Below are 21,542 nucleotides of genomic sequence, written 5' to 3' on the forward strand. Positions count from 1 at the left end.
CAATGTTTTTGTAACCAGACTTGAATATAGGAGAAACTGTGGCAAGTTTCCATCTATGCGCAAATACGCCAGTGGAAAGAGACTTGTTGAAGATCATTTTTAGGGGCTCACAAAGAACACCTATACAGTTTTTCAAAATAAATGGAGAAAGGCCATCGCAGTCTAATTTTCCTGAGTCGTTAAAACTCTCAGCCGCCATATGACAGTCCAAATCAGTAACATCTAAGCACCCAATATTCAGCATCGTGGCAATGGCACCGAGTGAATCATCGTCATTCCACAGCGAGCTCGGTTCAAAGTTAGATACAAAGTACTTAGCAAATAGATTAGCGACCCCAATATCAGAAGAAGCTGAAAGACTTTCATATGACATATGGGAAGGAAAGTAGGAGGTTGTACGTTTAGAATTGATAAAGTGCCAGAATGACTTAGGATTGGTAATTAGTTTACACTCTATATCAGCAATATATTGGCTGTATAAGAATTTATTGAGGAACTCAAACTCACGCTTATGTTGTTTGTACCGATCAAAGTCGGCAGCTTCACCGCTTTCTATGTAGCGCTTATAGAATTTATTTCGGAGATTTTTGTATTTTTTTAGTCCTTGTGTGTACCATGGTAGTCTATAAGAACTTTGAACTCTAGTTTTAGCATATCTGCCTATAATAGTAGAGAGAAAAGATATAAAAACTTCATAGGTTGTATTCACATCCGCATGCGAGAGGACTTCCGCCCATCTGATATTAGAAATATCACTACGGATAGAATCTAAACTGCTAGAATTAATATAGGTAAGAGGCAAGCGAGAATTATTTGGTGAGAAAATATAACAAGTAATTAAGATTAATAGGGGCTTGTGATGAGCATCACACGCGGCTAGAGGATTATCGCTGCAGCATAGAGTAAGGCATAAATCAGGGTGTACAAAAATTAGATCTAGAAGCTTATTTAAGTTATTAAAAACATGGTTAATCTGGACTAATCCCATACTAAGAAGCTCATCGATGACTAAGATTTCATGGGGAAGATGCAGATTACTGGGAACCATTGCTGAAGACTCAAGATCATGAGCCCACACGAGCGAAGATAGGTTGAAGTCGCCCAAAACACATATATAATGGCCATCTTCCAGCTCCTGGTATAGGTGGGCAATGTTGTCAACATGCGCTTTATATAAATCAAAACTGCTGCTTGGGGGTATGTATGATACTGTCAGGAAAATTGTTTCCGTAGGACCAGCGAGAGATACACAGAGTTGGTCGAGCAGAGAATCCTCGTTCTGGAGACAAATAGCAATGCAACGCAGCTCACGCCGCACAGCAATTAAAACTCCGCCACCTCTGGAGCATCGTGTTTTAACGGAATCTCGATCCTTACGGAACACATGATAAAGATTTGTATCGAAGAATTCATTATCGAAAAAATCCATGTTGAGCCAGGTTTCAACAAAAATGATGACGTCATGATCACCATGAGACGTTGCCTGGAAAAGGGATTGAGCTTTCGTACGCATACCACCGATATTTTGAAAATAAATATTGAAATTTGTATTGTTAGCGCATATCCGGTCATCCATGGTCATGCTATCAATAACTGGTCCAGCATCATGGCCCGAATCCGTACGAGGCCTCGCTGGGATTTTATCATAATTAATAAAATTATTTGTAAGAACCTTCAGTAAAGTAGTGGTACGGATACGAATAGATTTACCGCCTTAAGAAGGAGGACTTCGCCCATGTCGAACAGAGGCCTATGTCGCCCTGGAGGGGAGGCTAGACGACATGAAGAAGGCAGTGTCGGAATACTACTCAGCACTTCCGTTTCGGCAGCGAGTAAGACCGGTTGTGTTCTGCTCGTTTCAAAAAAAAACTTTACTTTTTTGAGTATCAAAGGCTCTGTGAAAATGTGTGTGGCATAAAGTAGAAAACTGTTTAGAAGTGTTAATTTCTTCTTTTTTTTATTGTGAAAAAAAGGAAAATTACTTCCATTAGAAGTGGTGTATTTTGGTGAGTTTTGGCAGGCTGGTAAACACAGCGGCTTACATGGCGGACGCCGGTTAAACGGTGTCGGCCAAAGGCAAGTCCTTTCATTTCATTTTGGTGTGGCTGCTGTACCAAAAAATCAGACATCGGTTTCTAGGAAATTATTCCACTTGCCTCTCTATACAAAATATACTTTCAAAACGCTCGAGATGCCAACTCCCTAGTTCTTAATGCCGAGTTAAAGAAGATGAATTTAAACGCTTTTATTCCGCGACACTTTGTTGAGTCTATAGGAGTTATTAGGGGTATTATTCTGTTTAATGCCAAAAACCACAGTGCCAAGGATAAACAAATCTGTCCAATATGGGCAAAGAAGCAGGTCATCAATAAAATTATGACAATCAAGAAGATAGCTAGGAAGGAGGTATTTAGTACTTACTCAGTATCTCAAAATTACTCTCTCCTGGAGAATTATGATGGTAACTTTCCTCCCTTCAAGGATCTCAAGGTAAATGCAGTATTAAAAAACACAGCTACTTTAGCAGATTGGTGTATACAAATGACACAAGTGATAAAAATAAAATAAATAAAATAATAAAATTCATCATATCATCCCAAATCATAGATCTGATCAAAGCTACAAACGATACCAAACAAAATAGCCAAATTACCGCAAAACAAAGATTGGATTTTCCCTTGCAGCTCGTTTTGGGTGTCTAGTAATCGGTTGTGTAAATCGATTCTTGTGTGACTTGTTTCCTCAATGAATGAAGTAGACATATTGTGTGTCTTGGAAACAAAGAATCTTGTGAAGCTGGATGAAGCTGAGTATCCTGTGAAGCTGGATGCAACTGAGTATCCTGTGAAGCTGGATGAAGCTGAGTATCCTGTGAAGCTGGATGAAGCTGAGTATCCTGTGAAGCTGGATGAAGCTGAAGTTCCTGTGACGCTGGAAGAAGAAGCGTATCCTGTGAAGCTGGATGAAGCTTAAGTTCCTGTGACGCTGGAAGAAGAAGCGAATCCTGTGAAGCTGGATGAAGCTGAAGTTCCTGTGACGCTGGAAGAAGAAGCGAATCCTGTGAAGCTGGATGAAGCTGAAGTTCCTGTGACGCTGGAAGAAGAAGCGAGTCCTGTGAAGCTGGATGAAGCTGAAGTTCCTGTGACGCTGGAAGAAGAAGCGAATCCTGTGAAGCTGGATTAAGCTGAAGTTCCTGTGACGCTGGAAGAAGAAGCGTATCCTATGAAGCTGGATAAAGCTGTGAGTCCTTTAGTGGGAAGGGGGTTGCTTGAGTGTGATCCTTTGTTGTTAAAGGTTCACGTCGGGGTCACCAATGTTTGTGCCTAACCGAAGTAGACACTTCCGGGTCACACCGCGGGACAAGGGGGTATTGAGCACTTGTCGCTGGCACGGGGACGCTTTGATGGCAGGACTATCGCGTCGCGGCAATGGTAACGATGGTTACGGCGATGCCGGACCACAGGCGATGCTGAGCTGCGCTGAGGTTGAGCTAACGTGGTTAGCTGCTAGTTGAGATAGTGTATTACGAGCCCTATTCCCAGATGTAGGAAGTAGAACCGCGGAGTTAAGAGGTGTGTTGATAACTGATTTATTCTTCATTTGATACCTGCTTATATACTACTTGGAACACGGTACTGTTCCCAACTTGGCTACTGCTTGATTTGTTGGGTGTGGTCATGTTGAGTACCTTTGGGTACGAACACAGTTTATTGTAAAACAGTATATTGTATGATTAAAGAGAGACTAGAACTATTTATAAATGAAAATAAGTTACTGCCATATAGGTCTTATGCATACCAGAACGGAAAATCAGCGGCGATGTGCATAAATGATGTGATTAATGTCATAGCTTCAAGGAAAAAGAATAGGTAAATGGTGTTCTAGCCGTTGTTGACCTATCCAATGCGTATAACTGAGTAAATCTGAATTTCCTTAAAGTGTTTATGGAACATGACAGGTTTCCAAAAGTCTTTACAGACTGGATTCTTAGTTTTCTATCAAATCGTGTGTTGAAACTGGTAACTGCAATACAAGTGTCAAAAGATGGGGTTCCTCAAGGATCCTACTTATCCCCAATCTTGTTCAACATATACACAAAAAGATTGCATCAAGTCAATGAATCAAGTCATTCGAATTCGGTCTCTGTTGTATACGGACGCGTTTTATATTTGCTCCTACATTTATTCGCCTAGTGTCTAAATTACCGATCTGATATATTCCCAAAGTTTCATTTTCAACTCGGTTGAGGCCGCCGTTTGCATGCAAATTAGTTATTTGTGTTAAATCCATTATCTTTATAATTATATTGGATAATAGTTAAAGACGCGGGTGCTTTATGCATTGTTGTTGTTTCTTATGTACATTGTTGTTTTGGCGCTCTCTGGCACCGTTCGCTCTGCTACATTCTCCCAACTTCAGTCACCGGCTCTCATTTTCGAGTTAACGGGTCTTTGCTGAATTGGTCTTACCGCTCTCTTTTTTTATCTTTCCTCTGCGCTTTGCAAAGCCACACAGCTGTTTGTTGGCGCTCATCTAAAACTTCCTACTTTTTCTACTTTTTCTACTTTTTCTACTTTTTCTACATTCTACATTTAACTGACCTCAACTTGTAAACGATGTCTGCCTGCTGTGTTGTTGGTTGCCAATTTTTTAGTAAAATCACTTCTCGGCAGCCAATTGTTAGTTGCTGGTTATGTGAGAACATTGCGCACGCAAAATGTGCAGACTTTGGGCATAGTGCTGCCCAATCGATATAAGAGCATTTATGAGGCAAACGGAGCTGGAGTTCCAGGCATTACGTGCTGGATTTACGGACTTATTAAGTCGATTTAATGTTTGCGACTCGAACTTTAAAGGTCGGATTCTTCTAAGTCAATCTTCATTAAATATAAATCGTGGTCCTACACTGCCTAATGTTTCTTTACACGTTCCAGATCTCTCGACCAACCTCTCTCTTCCCAGCCCCACTGCAGGCTATGTGTCGTGCGACGAGGATGATCCCAATGGGATCGAGTCATCAACGAATGACCCCACGGGGCAATCGCTGCCAGATTTAGGGACTGTAGTTTCGCCTGAGTCATTAAGGCCTACTAACCGTTCACCGGCTGTTGCCACTTCCGGGGCTCTGCCGCACCTTGTACTTCCTATAGCTAATACCCTCCTCCTGTCCCACTTACTAGCATGATCCCTAGGAAAAACACGCATAGCCCTGCTCTCTCTTCTCCGGTACCACTCGCTGTCATGGTACCTAGGAAATCTATTTTTGTGTCTAGGTTGAATGCAGCAATAACAGTAAATGACGTTATGCATCATATTGTCACAAACCTCTCCCTTCCCAATCAAAATGGTATTGACATCACCAAATTTTATTTTAAACAGATAAGAGATTACTCTTCATTTAAAATACTTGTTCCGGACGGGCTGTTCTCTAAACTTCTTTGCCCCAATTTTTGGCCTGCTGAAATAATTGTCCACGAGTATATAAAAAAAAATAGCTCCCTTTCCATGACTTCTTCGTCGGCGCCCGGCTCTGAATTTAACGTGTATCTACTGCACCTGTCCGCCATACAATCTATCTCCTTGTTGCTTACTGAAACTGACCAACTTATTGTGCTTGGTGACTTTAATCTTCCCAATATCTCTTGGTTGGAGAGTAAGGACTCATTGGCAATGATTCCTAGGATGCAAAATGATTTTATTGATGGTCTTGTTGAACTATCTTTGCAGCAAGTTAACAGGATTCCCAATCATATTGGTCGTCTTCTTGACTTAATCTTTGTTTTTGATAGTAGCGATGCTGAAGTCAGTCGTATTTCGCCACTATCTTTACCTGAAGATTGTTATCATCGTACCCTTCAGCTCTGTATTAATGGATTTTTTAACAATCCTAGGACTGCAATAAATGTACAGCCTAGTTTGTGTTTTAAGAGGACTGCTTACGGCAGACTAGTGGAATCTTTATCGACAGTAAGGTAGGGGATTTTTACATGTAAGCGAATGTAGCCTTAGAGAATGTGGCTGTACCTAATCCAAAAAGTGTTACTTTTCTAGGTAGGATCATATCTGCCAACATGTCACATAAAGAGCATGTCAAAAAGATAAAAGCTGATACTAAGATCAGCTCAAGAATTCTTCAATACGCTACTACGATCAAGTCTGGGTTGAAACCCAAAGTCAGTACAAACTTTATCAAATTGTTTGTAAGAAGCAAGCAGGAATATGCTATAACTAGTATTGCGTTCAGACGCCTTGGCTCTCATCCTAACTCCCTGGCGAAGAGGCTAATTTGGAAACCAACAAGAAGAAGACTGAAAAAAACCACCCACATGACCTTCCATTAAGATATATTTAACACCTAGTCTAACTAAATATGAAATGAAAAGAATTAATGTATAATCTTGTATACCAACACTTTGTTATCCCCTATATTTACAACCTGCTCAAGCTGCCACATAGGTAGCAGTATACCTGTTAATCCTGAATAAATATACACTTTTACAAAAAAAAAAAAAAAAAAAAAAAAAAAATAGTATTGCGGACATGGGCGGTGGAGTGATCCAAACCTTACAGATTGCTCAGGCTGGAGCCTTGAGAAGATGTGGGGAGGTGTGCCTCCTGGTACAAGCAAGCATGAAATTTTTTTTTCGTGCCGGTGTTATGCCACCGATATTCAGAGCCAAACTTTTCACCGCCAAAGAATTGTTCATGCTGAAAGCACAAAACCCCCTGCTCTTCGAGGTCACCAGGTCATCTCCTGCTGAAACAAGCTAAGCCAACACGATAAATGAGTTGCATTTCTTTTTCGACAATACTTAGCTACGCGCCCTGTTTTTCGTCTTCAACAAGATATGTGTAAATGAAAAAGTTCTAGGCAAAAGCAAAAATGAATACTCATTTGAGGAACTCCGTGCCTTTTATGGGGAAATCTTTAAGAAATATATTGGAAATGGATGGACTTGATTTCCACAGATGCGTCAATAGGGCCTGTCTCAAGTGGCATTGGGATACAAGAAATGCCCAGCGGGATTTTTCACAAGTTTAAGTTCGATGTTCCACTCTCTTCTTTCTCAAAGGTCCAAGTAATGAACGTTGCGATGACCTGTGATTGCCTTGGGGCTATCAGTTTAATTAATAATAAAAATTCAGAAGCGTACATGGATCAAGAGATACATAACGCAATTGAGAATTTAGATGTTGAAAAGCTATAACTAGTTTGGGTACCTGTCCACAAGGGCATTAACATTAAAGAAAAGACTGACCTCATTGCCAAATCAGCTGTAAACGAAGGAGAATCGATAGACATTGGGCTTAACTTTAAATATGCCATAAGGAAAATCAAAAAACTTTTAGAATCCAACTGGAATGAGGAATACAAGAATAAGTGTACAATCAAGGGATCAATCCTCATAAAGGTCTTCCCAAATATACCAAAAAAACCATGGCACCATGAATTAAAATGGAACGCAAAAAGTATAAAAGTTTTAAAAAGACTTATGGTTGACTCGACATATGATAAGGTTTTTCTGCTGTAAGTACAAATTTATTTGATATATGCAATGTACCTGAATATGCCAAGCATATGATCTTCGAATGCCAAAAACTTAACAACATTCGACCCAAATTCAAAATATTGAAGTACTATAAAGATTTGAATGCATTACTTATTAAAAAGAACCACTCCATTTTAGAGAGCTGGCAAAATTCATTAGTACAGCCAATCTAAACTTTTAATCTACCTATTTTTTCACCATTTATAACAAGTAAAATTCTGTGGCGTTTGGCCAAACAAAAGCCTCTCAAGCTAACTGCCAGGAAGTCCTTGTAGGACCATCTTCTGTGGTTCCAAATCTGAGACATTCAGAGTGAAGTACGAGTCTATGTACTATCACATCCTGAAGGTCCTTGCAAACAACGTCCTGTACCAACAACGCCAGATCAAAACCTCTCGGAGGACCTACCCGGAGGATAACCACATTTTTTGACATCACTACCTTAAGAAGAACATTCGGGAAGAATAACCTCAATCATCACGACATTAAGAATATCCACGATTAATATCGATAGCAGCTGCGTCTACATAGGTGTCTCGCGCATGCAGCTTCAAACCACTAGTACCTGGTCTATGCGACAGTGTTGTTGCGACCAACAGCCCTATCATCCATAAGATGATTTAAAACCAAAAAAAAAAAGAATACTACTCAGAAACGGTAAACGACCCACACCTCGGCGACATCTGGGCCGAGCTGGAAGCAACATACCACGAGCATTGACAACTATCAAAAAGAGACCCACAAGAGAGAGTCAAGCCAAGATAGAAAAACAGCAGCGCTGACCTCGAGACCAGTCGGACTATGCAAAGGTCGCTAAACAGGTCCGTAAACGGGACGACGGGGCGGAAAAACCATTTGAGTTCCTGGAGCAGGTAGAATGGTCCGCCAGCACGTACGGCTTGGACTTAGATAAGATCCCCCGAGCGATGCCGGCATTACTTAAGGGAAGGGCTTTGAAATGGTTCATCGCCAACAACAAACAATGGAGAACCTGGTGGGAGTTCATAGAAAGCTTCCACACCTATTTTCTGCCGAGAGTTTTCTTCACCAGGCTGGCAGAACAGGTCCGGCAACGGAAGCAGGGCTTCAGCGAGTCGTTCAAGGACTACATGATCGACATGCAGACGATGGTAAGGCCACTTAGCTATTCTACAAAAGAGACATTAAGGATCATTAAAGAGAACTGCACCCAAGTCTAAGGATCTTCCTAAGAGCGTACAAAGTGTCGGACCTGGATACGATAATGATCTTAGACGATGAGTACGAAGAACTCGTAAAAGAAAGGGAAGCTTTCGCACAGGAGAATAAGTTCTCGAAGACCAAGGCGGCAGCACCAACGCAGGTCACATGCTGAAAATGCGAGGAGACAGACAGCCAGGAGACACGTGGACATGATCAATGGTCACCACCACACCAAGCCAGACTGCAGCAGGCAACCGAAGGACCACGTGGAGGCCAATGGACACCATCCCCACAGCAACAAAGACAGCCAAACAATATATTATGGAGGCCGTCAAGCAACATACAGAGGCCACAAGATGCCACCCATATCACAGACCCGCAGGAGGCCTGTCGGAAATGTGGTGGGAACGGACACTGGGCTAGAGGGTGTCGAAACCAACGGCTGTTATTCTGCTGAATACGCGGCAAGGTGGGTGTCAGGAGCGTCGATTGCTGCCAACGATCGGGAAATGGCCAGCGATCTCAGCCGCAGAGTGGCGAGCGGGGATCGCACAATGTTACCTCTCCAAACTAACGGGCAAGCTAATCGTGGAGGAGCAGCAGTTGTCCGGAGCCACAATCGACACCGGAGCAACGGCAAGCTTCGTTACCGAAGAAACGGCGGACAATATTGCTGCTCTAGGAAGGATTACAAGGACAAATTCGGAAACAAACAAGTGACCATGAGCCTGTTGATTTCACCCGGAATATCCGTTGGTGTTGGAATGGAACTTCCTCAAACAAGTCGGAACCGAGATAAGGTGTGCTGGACACGAGATAATAATACCAGCCAGGAACCGACACAATGGATGGCTCGAGGAAAAGATATCGGTAGCAGTCGTTCAACAAGAAAACGAGTTGGACGATACTACAGCGTTCCTGGAAACAGAGCTGGCAGGCTTCAGCACAGTGACGGGAACATCGAATATGGCAGAGCACCAGATCAAAATGAAGGATGACAAGCCAATCAAGCAGAGGTACTACCCCAAGAACCCAAAAATCCAAGCGGAAATCCACGCAAAAGTGGACGAGCTTCTCCAAATGGGGTTCATAGAGCATTCAAAGAGCCCATACAGCTCCCCCATCGTGATGAAGAAAAAGAATTCAGGCAAGTGGAGACTGTGTGTCGACTTCAGACAGATCAACGCGAAGTCAGTAAAGGATGCCTACCCAATGCCCCGCATAAGCAACATCCTATATCAACTAAGGGAAGCGCGTTACATTAGCAGTTTGGTCCTGAATGATGGATACTGGCAGATATTACTTAAAGAAAGCAGCAGGCAATATCACACCGCTCAATAAGTTCCCGGCCTAACAAGGAAAAAAATTTGAAAATTTTGTTTTATTCATCAATATAGTTTCCATCTACGGCTATACACTCAGTCCAGCGCTTCTGCAACCTTTCTATGCCATTTTTGTAGAAAGATGAACTTTTACCCTCAAAATAGGTCTCAGTATCGACAATCACCTCTTCATTTGATCGATATCTCTTGCCTTAGAGGCGCTTTTTGAGATCTAAAAAAAGCCAGTAGTCACTGGAGAATAAGGTGGGTGCGGCAGAAGTTCGAACCTCAATTCACTCAATTTCACCATTGTTGCCATAGACTTGTGGCATGGTGCATTATCCTGGTGAAACAGTGGTTTCTTCTTGGCCATATGTGGACGTTTTTCCTTGATAACGCGATCCAATCGATCCAGCAGTTTTATATAATATTCGCTGTTTATTGTTTTACCTTTTTCCAGGTAGTCTATAAATAAAATCCCATGTGCATCCCAAAATACAGAAGCCATAACCTTACCCGCCGATATTTGTGTTTTGGGACGCTTCGGACGGCTTTCACCGGCTACCACCCACTCAGAAGACTGACGACTGGATTCTGGAGTATAGTGGTGTATCCAGGTTTCAATCATGGTTACGTAACGACGAAAAAAATCGGTCCTATTGCGCTTCAACATGCTTAAACACGTCTCGGAAGCATCGATGCGTTGTTGCTTTTGGTCCGGTGTTAGCAATCGCGGCACCCACTTCGAGCAGAGCTTTCTCATGTCCAAATGTTCATGTAATATCGTAAACACACTGCCTTCCGATATCTTTGAGGCATCAGCTATCTCCTTTAATTTCAATTTGCGATCGGCCAATACCATTTTTCGGATTTTTGCCGCATTTTCTGGCGTAACTGCTGTTTCTGGGCGACCACTGCGTTCAGCGTCTTTGGTGTCCACACGATCACGTTTAAATTCATTGTAACAATCTTTGATGGTTGATTTTCCCGGAGAAGAATCTGGGTAATGTTTATCAAGCCAAGCTTTTGCTTCTACTGTATTTTTTCCTATCAAAAAACAGTGCTTAATCAGGACACGAAACTCCTTTTTTTCCATATTGTAGAAAAACCCAAAGGTTGTATTACTTAAAAATTTGTAACTTAAAAGCACGTGGTCACAGAGTTGTATAATTTTTACACAGAGCTTATGATAATCGACACTTTCGATAAAAAAATATCTATATTTGCTTACTACTGCTCCTTATATGTCGGGCCGCGAACTAATTGAGCGATGCGATACACGGCTTTTGTAGCGCCAGGCAAATGTTTACTCCATTGGAGGGTAATGACGTTTGTACTACACAGTGGCTGCCACTTTTCAGCTGATTTTGGACCAAGTAATTGGTCACGAAATGTCACCTCACGCATTTGATTACCAGGATGATATAATAGTGATCGGAGCACAAAAACTTTTAATGATAGTATAAATGTAGTAAATGTAATAAAAAAAACGGTTTGAAATTCCAAGGAAAATAGCCCGCGACCAATGGGTGGAATCGTCATCAAAACTATATAAGGATTTCTGTGGGCAGTATGACTTAGAACTACAAACGACTTCTTTGCAACAATCGCCGAATAATTACAATTACGGTCGAGAAATTACATTCCAACAGAATAGAAATATACAGACATATAACAGAAAGAAAAAAATAAAAGAGAATAAAAATCAAACACGAAGAGATATTGAGCGAGGCATTTATAACGTACAAAAAATTTTCTGAATAACGTTTCATTTAATAATGAGCACGATTAGTTAAAAAAAACAAGGAAGAACGCTATAGTCGAGTACCTCGACTATCAGATACCCGTTACTCAGCTAAATGGAGATATGCCAGCAGCAAAACGAGATTAAAATGCGCCACCTACCGGCGGTAGACAGATCTAAGCGTTATGGGCGTTAGAGTGGGCGAATTTATTTTGGATCAATCGATAGGTACTGACGAGACCAATACATTTCAGTTAAAATTTTTTATCTAGCATGAAAATTGTGGGCGTCACAGGTTTGGGCGATTTGTGGGCGTTAAAGTGGGCGTGGCACTCTGCTGAAACAAACTTGCGCTGCGTAAGAAGCTCAGGAATCTGCACGCTAAATCTCAATAGCCTAGCTCCTATAGTTTCCGAGATCTCAGCGTTCATCCGGTCAGACAGAAGGACAGACGGACAGACGGACATGGCTAGATCGGCTCGGCTAGTGATTCGGAAACGCTTCCTTCTGCCTGTTACATACTTTCCGACGAATCTAGTATACCCTTTTACTCTACGAGTAACGGGTATAATAAATGACTTTCAAGCTTAAATATATCTTAAGGCAAAAGAAAAGGTTTAGCATCAAAAGATTAAGAGAATAGAAGCAGCAAACGCAGGCAGGCAGGATCCCAACATAGTAAAGGTAAAAGACACAACATTCAGGAGAGAAAGTAGGAGGGAAAAGCTTACTCCTGGGCTTTGAAAACATAAGGTGGCGGAAGATAATGACAGTTGTGACCACAAAAATATCACAAACAGAATATTAGAGGATTGAACATATCTAACGAATAACAATAATAACGGATTGGCGACGAGCATGACTGCGGCGAAAAAGTTCGAAGTGTGGCTGTTAGAGGGAGACAAACCTCTAGCACATATCGAAAAAGGTGCAACAAGAATAATTCTAACGCATAAAACATTATCTAAAGAAGCAGAGACAAAATATGTAGTTGGTTCCCTACAGAGAAAACTATAGTTGATGAAAATGAGGTTGGAAGCTATATGCGGAGAAATTGGAAGAAGATATAAGAAAGATGCAAGAGGAAGAGAGAAGATCAAGAAAAACAATAAATTTACCAGAAAAGACAGACCTCAAGTTCATGGTAATATTTTACATTTTAACGAGGTAAATAAATGAAGAGGTGGTCAGGGTAAAGACATTTATCAATAATTTTAGGAATGGGACAGGTAAAAGATTTGTAGAGGAGGATAAAAGGATATGGAATATATTGACAGGATTTTGTTAACAATAGATATGATTAGAAAGCTTTAAATATTCATATTTGAAGAAACAAATAGGTGCGTCCAAAACTTAGAGGAACAGGAGATTAAACTAGTATTAACTTGAATGAATTCTTAGCGGAACTGAAGCTTTAGATACATCAAATTGAGTCCATCGATTGAGAATTAGAAGAGAATGGAAGACGGGACGTTGCAGCTAGAGTTACGACTCAGCAGATCCCTCGGCGGCCCCGCCGAAACTCGTTGGAAGACCTAACCGAAATGCCGTTTCAGCTAATCCTTCGATCCAATCCACCTCAAAGGGCTTGACATCCGAGAGGCCATTCGGCAGAAACAGTAAGGTTTCACCCCGAGCCCCTCAACCACTAAACACTCGCATCCGCTCCATTTCCCGATCCGCCAGAACAGCATGTACATATGTATGCAACTTAGTTGCATTAAAGAAATATCGAAACAGCCAACGTAAAATAAAGAATTCATTTAAACCATCCATACGTATTTATTTGTACAACTACAAACATGCTATACATTGTGTTATCTTTGAATTGGTGCAATAAGCGACTCAAAATTGTTTTTATACCCGTTACACGTAGAGTGAAAGGGTAATTCGGGGAAAGGTATGAAGCAGATAAAGGGAAGCGTATACAGGGTGGCCCACGAAAGATTTGCGTTTTAAAATCCCTATAAAAGAACAACGAGTTTATATATTTCAAAATTTTTTTTATTGGATAACCTCAACATTGTGGTTTATGTATGAAACACCACTTTGTTCATATGGCTGCCTCGGCTGGCTTTACAGTATCCCATTCGGTCGACCCAATTTTTAAACACATTTTCGATGGTATGGCCCTCAATGGCCCTGATGGCGACTTCAATCTCGTGCTTTAGGTCGTCTATCGTCTCTGGGTGGTTGGCGTAATACTTATCCTTTACGGCACCCCACAAAAAATAGTCCAACGGGGTCAAATCGCAGCTGCGATGCGGCCAGTTGACATTGCCGTTTCGGCTGATTATGCGATTTTCAAACGTACCGCGCAAAAGATCGATTGTGACGTTGGCTGTGTGGCAAAGCGAAGCGCAGACTTCGGGGAGAGATGGAGAGGGAGAGAAGGCAGAGCGAGCGCGATCGCAGGCATTTAGTACAGGAACGATCCTAGTCGTGAACAAATTTATTATTGGAACTTCTGCCATTCGATATGTGTCTTTGGACTGGACATGGAGGGAATTGGCGGATCGGAAGCTATCGACGGCCTCAAGAGTTAGATGGCGCTCCGCCAAAAAGAAAAAAAACAAGCTTTCTTCGGCTTTATTTTGGAGAGTTTGCTCCCATTATGAGAGCGTGAGCTTTGGTAGTTTTGTATAAACCAGGATAGGGTACCAATTCTCAATAGTAACGCCGAAAAATTGTAAGGAAATGAAAAACGCGCTGAAGTTCATTTAAGGCTGCTCCAGACTCCTGTGCTATGGATTGAACATTGAAGAGAGTTTTAAGGTTACTGTTCACCTGCAATCGCTTAATTTTGAAACGCTCAGTTAGGTTTTCTTTGGCTGAGCGAAGGACATCATTGGTGAGTGGGGATCTCGAAACAATGAAATAGCTTCGCCACTAGTTTTTGAATTTAAGTAAAACAAATTTCAATGGGCGTTAGATTCGGACTGTCTATATATATCGCCGTGAAAAGGTCCCAGATAATCGGCCAGCGAAGATAATCTGAATAAAATTAAATAAATATTTGTGGGGGGTGCGAATAACAATAACGTTGCGGGAATGTTGAAGACTTCGCTTGTTAATTAATTACATGCTAAATTTAATTGCAGACGTTTTGCTGAAGAGCATTTGGGAATATTGTAACTTTGTTTTGAATTTTAAAAATAATTTAACAGTAACTGGAGGTCGAGAAAAGTTGTTGAAAAATTTTAGTCGGGAATTTTTGACTGTGGCTGAGTTATATTTTACACACAATTGGAATTTAAATATATTTGAGTAAAATTTTAAGTTGAATAGTAGCACTGGAATATCTACTGGAATTGTTTAAAGTGTACAATTGTGGGCAAAGGAAACTGGAATACTGTTGGCCACAAATAGCGAAATTAAAATACATATATTAAATGCCGCTGCGTCGGATTAATCACATTTGGATTTAGACAATATTTCATACAGAAAGTTTGTAGAAATAGGGTTCGGAAAAAGTGGCTGTATAGCCGAAAAATAATAGTAATAAGTGAATCTTATGTGAAGCGGTTTGAGCCACCTTTGCAGAAGAGAAAAATCCAAGGACAGAATATTTCAAAGGTTCTGAAATCCAACATCGACTGTTGGGGCTGGGTGGCTAAGCCGTTGAAATTAGATGAAATTCCAAGAAATTCTCTGCTATTATTGTAGTTAAAAGTGGTTTCGAAATAAGTTCTTCATAACCTTTTTGCTTTCCCAGCCAAGAACGCCATTTGAATTTTTGTATAAATTCCGCCCTGTCCATTGTGACTTTATGGTCTACACATCTTGATGTGTGACGAGATCATAGCCGTATAATATGTTTACTAGAACATGTCAAATCTTAGAAACTGATGTTGAAAAGGGGAGGGGAATTCCGGTGGCGGTTTTAAGTATAAGATCGCCTTAAAAATAAAATTTTTATTTTAACTTAAATGTGGCTTTTATTTTCAAGAATCAATCACTTTTTATTGTTTTTAGAAATTTGTTATATTGCGATGATAAGTAGGAAGCTTCTAAAGTAAAAGATCGTCTTAAGTTCTTTTTTTTCGCCGTAAAGGGACCTTACAACATTTACAACACCATCGGAATGGTATTTTTTTTTTCAATCCTTTTACCAGTACTTGCTTTTTATTTAAATAAATTTATTTAACGTGAAAAAATTTATAGGAATTTTATAAAAAAAAACTTACCTCTCTAAAAATTTTTTAAATGGCCTTCCTTTAAGTTGTGTGAATATTTCTTCCATGTATGGCTGTACAAATGAAACATTAGAATATTATTTTCGCTGCGGTAAGCTTTTTCTTATTTCTAGTTTTTTCCAATAAAAAAAAAAAGAGAGCACGCTATGGTCGATAGCCTCGACTATTAGATATCCGTTACTCAGCTAAAAGGAGAAGAATGGAGATATGCTTGCTTGTGGCTAGCGCAACCTATCCTATTACGTCAACTAACCTATTACGCTTCTAGCCGCCTGGTGGCGTATTAGTGAAAGCATGTGATTTGATGCATGTGGTGTGCAATTTCAATTGAATTTGCAAAACTTTGATTATAGATTTGTTATATATTTTTATTGATCAAATTTTTATTCATTAAACCGAGATGAAAAATCGATGTCTCGAGTATACTTTACGCATTGATTCATTAAAAATTGATTATTGTATTTGTGTTTTATATTATTATTAGATATATTTTAAATGTTTTTTGTTTAATGCGTTCTGGTTATGATTGTTATTGAAAACATTTTGCAAAACTTTTATACGCATTTTGTACACAATAAAAAATATATCTGAATAAGCAATTAACTTTTTTCAGCAATACAAATTTTATATGGCGAATTCAACGTTTCTACCTGTACTTAAATAATTGCTCCACATCTTTTGCAGTTCGATCCCTAGCAATATATCCTAGAAAATATCGGCTTGAGGTCAACTCGATGGGTATATTGAAAACAAAATCATCTGCAGAGCTATCAATACAAGAATTATTTTCCCTTATGATTTTCAAAAATGAATCTCTAATAAATATCGATGATTTGTTCAACCCATGATTAGAATTGTTGTTTGAAAAATATCCCGATTGTTCATAAAAAACAAGGAAGAACGCTATAATCGAGTACCTCGACTATCAGATACCCGTTACTCAAAGGGAAATGGAGATATGCAAGCAGCAAAGCGAGATTAAAATGCGCCACCTACCGGCGGTAGATAGATTTAAGCGTTATGGGCGTTAGAGAGGGCGTGGCAAATTTATTTTTGGATCAATCGATAGGTATTGACGACACCAATACATTTCAGTTAAAATTTCTTATCTAGCATGCAAATTGTGGGCGTCACAGGTTTTCGCGGTTTGTGGGCGTTTAAGTGGGCGTGGCAAACTTTTTTTTAGGTCAATCGATAGGTATTGTTGAGAACAATACATTTCAGATAAAATTTTCTATCTAGCATCAAAACTGTTGGAGTAACAGTTTTGGGCGGTTTGTGGGCGTTAGAGTGGGCGTGGCAGTCTACTGAAACAAACTTTCGCTGCGTAAGAAGCTCAGGAATCTGTACGCCAAATCTCAATAGCCTAGCTCTCATAGTTTCCGAGATCTCAGCGTTCATCCGGACAGACAGACGGACAGACGGACAGACGGACATGGCTAGATCGACTCGACTAGTGATCCTGATCAAGAATGTATATACTTTATGGGGTCGGAAACGCTTCCTTCTGCCTGTTACATACTTTCCGACGAATCTAGTATACCCTTTAACTCTACGAGTAACGGGTATAAAAAGTTGTTTATACTCGGAGTTGAATTCGGTCCCACAAGTTCCGCAGTCAAGAGACTATACGCCTAGTCCTCAGCGCTTTGTTACGGCGCTTCAGTGAAATACAATATTAAGCCTTTTTACACCAGAGCACACGAAGGTATACACTAACACAAGCAAAGATTCTTACACAGACCTCGCACACTAGGAAGATCAAAAATTCACATCGAAAGTCCACACCAAAAATTTTGGGGTACATTTGATTCCGTTGTTACTCATCTCTCAGTCTAACTTTGCTTGAACCTTTTAAAAATATATACGTTTAATATTTTTTGCACGCGTAACCAATAAATTATCTGATTTTAGTGAGCTTTGAAATGATAAAAATATCACGATCATGTCCATAAAGAGTATACTTAATTGGCACCATCGCCCTTACATCCCCATGTGACAATATTGATCATGTATCCTTCCCCTCATTATGAGCAATTAATAGTCACGTCAGAAAGGTGCACGTGAGAAAGGTCGCACACCCATACTATCCAAAGGTTATTATCTCAGAGGAGATTGCCCCCATCGCTCCCACATCCCCATGTGACAATATTGATCATGTATCCTTCCCCTCATTATGAACAATTAAAAGTCACGTGAGAAAGGTGCGCGTGAGAAAAGTCGCACACCCATAGTATTCAAAGGTTGTTATCTAAGAGGAACATAACCGATCATGTTGGGGAAAGGTGTGATCACTAATTTAAAGAACCCCATAAAATAAAACTCACATGTAAATGACTCTCAAATGTGGAATATTTGTTTCCGCCCCAGAACGTTTAACTGGTAAATTGTCTAAGATTCTCTCCTTTCCACAAATGGGTCATAAACATGTCATAAAAGGGATTCAAGTTAGAGCTACCCGAACATGCGCACCTATCCATTACCTGACCGCAATAAAAGGGACACATGCACAAGCCTGGGCCTCACGCCAACGACCTCACGGCTGACTGCTAGCTCTAACACGTCCCATAATATGGGTTGAAATCACGACCGCGCAACAACTCGCAAGTCAGTGAAGGAAGTATTTTCCATTCTCCGTACCTGTAATTTTAACTGGAAATAAAAAGTCAGAAGTTTATTTTGGAGCATAATAATAGATTTATTCATTTATCTTGGTACTGCGAACATATTTTATTAGGTATTGAAATAAATTTTCTAGCTTCGTTTCGGATTATTGTCTGCCACCCCCAGAGCGGCGCTCAAGCGACAATAACTGCCCTCATCGATCAGGGGTCGGAAGCTACAATAATCTCAGAGCATACCGTCCAAGCTCTCCAGCTTCCACGATGCAGAATCCGCGCTTCGATCGCCGGCGTCGGCCAAACTACTGGTCAACGGTGCAACTTTACGGCAAGATGCTGCAACCGAACGTCGCTAAACCCAACGTTCAATCTAGATGTCGACGCTGCGTACGTTATGAACTCGCTAACCTCACATCTACCAAACCAATCGTTTTCGCCTCAAAACTGGAAACACATCAACGGACTCCAGCTCTCGGATCCTTTATACTATCGCTCGAAACGCATAGATCTCATCATCGGAGCCGACCTCATGGCGGGTCTTATCCTTCCGGGAACCCGAATCGGAAATCCATACGAACCTATTGCACAAAATTCTCACTTAGGTTGGATGATACTCGGCAAGTTCCAGGAATCAATCCACACACTTAATATTCGCTGTCATCAAACCACGCTAGACACGGAATCGCTTTTGAAGAATTTTTGCGAAATAGAATCTGTCCCAAGCCGATCACTTCAATCTGACGAAGAGCGGTGGTGTGAGTCCTTCTTTAAGGAAACGCACACACGTCAACCAAACGGTAGTTTTATGGTAAGACTACCTTTCAAATGGCATTTCGATCCCACAATGGCCCTAGGAAAATCGCATCAAGTCGCTTTAAACAGGTTTCTTCAATTAGAGCGGCGTTATGAACGGGATCCAGACAAATGGATTCGCTACAAGGAGGGAATCGAAGAATATTTTGAATTGGGACAAATCACACCAGCAGTCTCTAGTGAGAGATCAACCGTCAGTACCTCCAAAAAATCTTGTCGGGTTGAATCCTGCGTTCTTCCTCATCACGCTGTCTATAAAGAAGACAGTCTCACCACCAAACAGCGCATTGTATTCGACGCATCGGCAAAGACCTCAAACGGTCGATCTCTAAACGATCACTCTCCAAAATGATCTCCCTGCAGTGTTGCTGAATTGGAGACAGTACCGGCATGTTTTCACCGCCGACATCCAGCGCATGTACCGCTGCATCGACGTACATCCGGACGACACGCAGTACCAGCGGATTTTATGGCGGGCGGCGGATGGAAACATCAAGGAATATTGCCTGTCAACTGTAACTTTCGGTACCGCTTCTGCCCCATTCACCGCCATTAGAGTCGTTCGTCAACTTGCAGAGGATGAACGCGAAAATTATCCACTGGCGGAAGAGGTCTTAAAGCACGAAATCTACGTCGACGATATTCTTTCTGGTGATCACACTATCTCAGCAGCACAAAACAAGAGTTTACAAATCCAGAACGCTCTAAAATCCGCAAATATGGAATTGAGAAAATGGTCTAGTAACGACATAGCGCTTCTAGACAGCATTCCTTCATCAAACCGATGCAATCAAACGTCACGAAGCTGGGAAAACTCTGATACAGTCAAAACCTTAGGAATGCATTGGTTACCTAACCAAGACTGTTTCACCTACAAATTGCAAGCGAGCATTCCCACGGGTTCAACCAAAAGAGAAATTCTTTCGAGCATTGCCAGACTTTTCGATCCCTTAGGACTAATAGCCCCTATTCTCATTTCAGCAAAATTAATTCTAAAGGAAGTCACAATGGCACACCTCCATTCCGAGAACGATCGCAAGCACTTAGGATGGGACGACCCAGTGCCCAGTTCCATCGCTAACAAATGGAAAAAGTTCCGTGTCAATCTGGAGGACATCAGCAAAATCCGAATACCTCGCAGCGTACGGTATACGCCAGACTTTAGCCTTGATATCCAGTTGCACGCTTTCTGCGACGGGTCCACTCACGCCTACGCAGCGGCGGTTTACATGCGTATACCCCAACCGGATTCATCGTTTTATACTACTCTCATCACTGCAAAATCCAAAATCTCTCCAACGAAACCCCTCACGATCCCGTTCGTTGCCAATCGCGTTGCCTACATTCTGGACCACAGCGATTCAAACCAATGGAGACATGTTCCCACGGCGGATAATCCAGCAGGCAGCGCCACGAGAGGACTATCCCCATCAGAAATCTCCATCTTTGATCTCTGGTGGCACGGACCAGCATGGTTGAGGCAACACTCCAGTGAGTGGCCGGACACAGAGGTACCGAACATAAAGTTTGATGAGCAGTCCCTAGAAGCAAAATCTTTGCAAGTTCGTTTGCACACCACCCAAGTAGACATTAATCTCATTGAGCGGTTTTCAACTTACACCAAACTCGTTCGAGTCATAGCATACATACTGCGCTTTTGTCACAACGCTCAATCGAAGAAAACCAGATCTTACAGTCAGCTGTCGCCAGAGGAACTGGACAATGCACTTCGCTGCGTCGTGAAAATAGTACAAGCCAAGACCTTTCAATCCGACATGCACGCGATCCTCGCAGAAAATCCTCTGCCTCCGAAGAGCACCCTAAGAAATCTCACTCCCTTTCTTGACGACGGCATCTTACGCGTTCGCGGTCGTCTCAAACATTCCAACCTTTCTTTCGATCGCAAACATCCAATCATCTTACCGCAGCGTCATTTCTTTACAGAGCTGGTAATTCAGAACTTCCATCAAGCTACCCTGCATGGCGGCGCTCATCTTACTTTAGCCCACACGAGGTACAAGTTCTGGATTCCAAATGGAAGACAAGCCGTCCGAACAATCCTTCGAAAATGCATCACGTGCTTCCGCGCGTCACCTAGCATCGGAAGTCAATTG

The 21,542-nt window shown here is 41.3% G+C and overlaps 1 protein-coding gene across 18 annotated transcripts in view; it reads right to left on the minus strand.

Moving 5' to 3' along the window:
• The window catches only part of Gprk1 (G protein-coupled receptor kinase 1), a 609,802-nt gene that overhangs the window by 377,296 nt on the left and 210,964 nt on the right, over nt 1–21,542 (minus strand). For 15 of the 18 annotated variants that reach the window (XR_011605115.1, XR_011605112.1, XR_011605114.1 and 12 more), the window contains one exon: nt 15,986–16,047. The exons of the other annotated variants lie outside the window; for them this stretch is intronic. Coding sequence is in view for 11 of the 15 variants with exons in the window: in XM_070998248.1 (XP_070854349.1) it covers nt 15,986–16,047 (62 nt within the window). In the remaining 4 variants the exon portion in view is untranslated. The remainder of the gene's footprint in view (nt 1–15,985; nt 16,048–21,542) is intronic. 18 annotated transcript variants of the gene reach the window in all.

The sequence above is a fragment of the Drosophila suzukii genome (genome assembly GCF_043229965.1).
Source record: "Drosophila suzukii chromosome 2 unlocalized genomic scaffold, CBGP_Dsuzu_IsoJpt1.0 scf_2c, whole genome shotgun sequence".
Lineage (NCBI taxonomy): Eukaryota > Metazoa > Arthropoda > Insecta > Diptera > Drosophilidae > Drosophila > Drosophila suzukii.